At 38.3% G+C, this 3778-nt stretch overlaps 1 protein-coding gene across 1 annotated transcript; it reads right to left on the reverse strand.

The window, feature by feature from the left end:
• Positions 1-815: 815 nt before the first annotated feature.
• On the reverse strand, positions 816-3772 carry LOC108817910 (translation factor GUF1 homolog, mitochondrial). Its single transcript, XM_018590739.2, has 3 exons — positions 2849-3772; positions 2012-2744; positions 816-1938 (listed from the first exon to the last, which is right to left on the reverse strand). Exons 1-3 carry the CDS (start codon positions 3176-3178, stop codon positions 1001-1003), a joined length of 2001 nt encoding a protein of 666 aa, XP_018446241.2. The 5' UTR covers positions 3179-3772; the 3' UTR covers positions 816-1000.
• Positions 3773-3778: the final 6 nt, after the last annotated feature.

Genomic DNA, 3778 nt, shown 5'->3' on the forward strand with positions numbered 1-3778 from the left:
TATGGAGAATATGATAAATAATCAATTATCTAAATTAATAAATTGATGATTAAATTAATAACTAATAAGAATATGACAAATAAGTAAAGTTAGCTAAAATTATGGAGAATATGACAAATCCGCAAAATATCCTAAAATCATGGAAAATATGACAAGTAAGCTAAACTAAAATTATCACATAAAATTATTCAAAAATACGATAAATAAATAAAATACCAATTAAAATTATTAAGAACATGACAAATAAATAAATAACCTAAATTATTGAGAATATGACAAATAATCAAAACTAAAATTATTAAAAACATATTAAATAAGTAAATTACCTAAAATTATGGAAAACATGTCAAATAAGCAAAATCATCTAAAATTATAGAAAACATTACAAATAAGCAAAATCACTTCATAATAATAGTATAGATAGATAGATATATATATATATATATATATATATTTCCAACTTTATTCACAACAAAATTGTGATATTTAACATTTACTACAGTATCTCCCCATCAGATTGGTCACGAGGTGGGAGTCTCTCTACCGATCAGAAGATAAAAGAGAAGCGTGGAAGTGTTATATGTACTAAACCAAGAACATTCGATCAGACCATTAAGCACCAAAAGTTATAGACATTAGATGAATGAATCCTGTCTTAAACAATTACGCATGGAAAGACCAACGACATCATTAAATCGGCCAAACCCGGTTTAGGTAAACCACTACTTATTAGCCTCATCTAATTTGCAACTACACCTAAGCAAAAAACAAAAATATTACATAGGATCAATCGCCCACTGCTACTATCCAAGAGATGTACAGTAGTAGTTTTCCATTGCTGCATCGGTTGAGTTTCTCATAACAACAACTATTGTTTATTTGGTTATAGAATTTGTAAAAAGAAAAAAAAAATACTTCTGAACGGTTTTATAATTTCCCAAAAAAAGGATAACTTTGAATTGCATAAACTCGTACCATTTGATTTCAGTCTTTTTGTCTTCTAAGAGACTTTGAGTATTTGTTGAAAAGCCTCATGTGGTATATCAACAGAACCAACTCTCTTCATCCTTTTCTTCCCTTCTTTCTGCTTCTCAAGAAGCTTCTTTTTCCTAGTTATGTCTCCACCATAACATTTCGCAAGCACGTTCTTCCTCATCGCAGAGATTGTGTCTCTCGCAATGATCTTTGAACCTATAGCAGCTTGTATCATTACTTCAAACATCTGCCTCTCTATAAAGTTCTTAAGCTTCTCAACAAGTTCTTTACCCACACGGTATGCTTTCTGGTTGTGAACAATAGTTGCTAACGCATCAACTGCTTGACCGTTCAAAAGGATATCAAGCTTCACAAGATCAGATTTCTGATACTCTGCGTCCTCGTAGTCGAAAGAAGCGTAACCTGATGTTATGCTTTTCAACTCATCGTAGAAATCAACAACTATCTCCCTCAAAGGTAGCTGGTACTTCAAGAAAACACGTTGAGCGTCTATAAATGTGTATTCTAGCTGCTGACCTCTTCGGTCAGAGCAGAGGTTGATCACAGCTCCTACGTACTCACTAGGAAGGATGATCGTGGCGATCACCGTTGGCTCCCAAGAAGCTGTGACTCGGTACTTGGGGTTTGAAGGTAAAGCAGCAGGATTCTGCACTTGCAACTTGCTCCCATCTGAGTATTCAAACGTGTAAGGAACGGTAGGGATGGTAGAGATCACTTGTGTACCGTACTCTTGTTCAAGCCGCTGATGAAATACATCCATGTGAAGCAAACCTAAGAAACCACATCTGAATCCCATCCCAAGAGCTGCGCTTGTTTCCTTAGCAACCGAGACACTTGCATCGTTACACGTCAGTTTCTCTATGGCATGAGTAAGTGCTTCAAAATCAGATCCATCAGCAGGATAAACGCCGGAGAACACCATATGCCTCACCGGCTTGAAACCTATATTCCACCACGACAAGCTCATCAAGATTCTCAATTCTCAGTTATAGCATAGGAGAGAGAGACAAAGTACCTGGAAGAGGCACCACAGTGGTTTTTGTTCTGAAGATTGTGTCACCGATACGTGCCTCTTTGGTGGTTCGCATGCCGGTTACTATATAACCAACCTGTCCCGTAAGAAGCATCCCAGTAGAAGTAAGCTCAGGGTGCATAATCCCGACGTCTAACACTTCATAAGACTGGTTAGTCGCAGCGAACGAGACCTTATCTCCTTTCCTTAGCATCCCATCAACGACAGAGACATAGCAGACGACACCTTTGTACTCATTAAAAAAGGAGTCGAACAAAAGCATCCGTAGAGGAGAGTCACTGATCCCAGGAGGAGGAGGTATCCGTTCTATAACCGCGGGAAGCACATGCTCGAGCCCCAAACCCGTTTTAGCAGATACTAGGAGAACCTCGTCGGTGTCGAGATCAAACATGGACTTTAACTGAGCTTTGACACGGTCAGGATCAGCTGTTGGTTGATCGATCTTGTTGATCACAGGTACGATGGTGAGGTTAGCTTCGAATGCTAAGTAAAAGTTAGCCACGGTTTGTGCTTGAACACCTTGAGCCGCGTCAACGACCAAGAGAGCTCCTTGACAAGCGGATAAGGATCTAGAAACCTCATAGCTAAAGTCAACATGACCAGGTGTATCAATTAGGTTCAGAAGAAAACCGCTGGGATCTTGATCTTTAACTTTGTTTTCGTAGAACATTGTCGCTGTTTGAGCTTTCACAGTGATTCCTCTCTCCCTCTCTACCTAAATAAAACAAAAACATCCACAAATACTCGAGAAATCAAAACTTTATGAAATGAATCACCGAACAACTCTGAACAGATAAAGTTTAAACCTTTATGTCGTACCTGCAATTTGTCGAGATATTGAGGCTGGCCATGGCCTTTCTTGATGGTACCAGTAAGTTCCATGAGACGATCGGCCAAAGTAGATTTGCCATGATCAATATGGGCAATGATGGAGAAGTTTCGGATCTTTTCGGAAGGAAACTGTGTCAGATCAATGGCGGGGGGTTCTCTGGAGTTTTGCTTGGAATCTGAGCTGAAACCGTAAGCTTGGTGCAATCCGACGACGCATAACGGATCTCTTCGGTTGGGTTTGACTGAATTGAACAAGAGTGAGAATGCTGCTTGTCTCGATGACTTTAGGGTTTTAGAGGCTCTGTACATAGAACCCATTTTGGGGGTTTTGCGAAAGCAGTGAGAGATTTGGTGAGTTTCACAACACCACCAACGAGTTTAGAGAACTCTTTGTCTACGCTTGTACGACACCGTTTCAGCAGCATATTACAAAAAAAAAAACAAAATGTTAATGCTGAGTGTTTTATTATTATTTATATATTTATGAGAATATTACACTTCAAAAGATCGATGAAAAGAAAAACATGAAGACTAATGGTTATATTTCTAAGTTGAAGAAGAGTTGAACCATGCTGATATGTTCCGTACTGGAACCTCCTAGATGTGAATATTTTGGCAGTTATTATATTTTTCTTCATGAGTAAACCGTATTGACTATCACAATTTAGAGCTCGGGAGTAGATGCATAAACTTAATTATGATAGGGCAGAGCCAAAAACATTTTCAGTAAACCGTTTCAATCAATCACACAGAAGGGAGAAAGAGGGATCAACAAAGCCAATTATTAATAGTAATAAGTTTTACACAATGGCTATATCCGGTGAAGGTGTGTTAACTCAATGGATCACTATGCCCTGTGTTTGAGAACTTTCTTCTCAAGTTCATCTTTCCTTGCTCCAACGATCCTTTCAATCTCTT

The sequence above is a fragment of the Raphanus sativus genome, chromosome 7 (assembly GCF_000801105.2).
Source record: "Raphanus sativus cultivar WK10039 chromosome 7, ASM80110v3, whole genome shotgun sequence".
Classification (NCBI taxonomy): domain Eukaryota; kingdom Viridiplantae; phylum Streptophyta; class Magnoliopsida; order Brassicales; family Brassicaceae; genus Raphanus; species Raphanus sativus.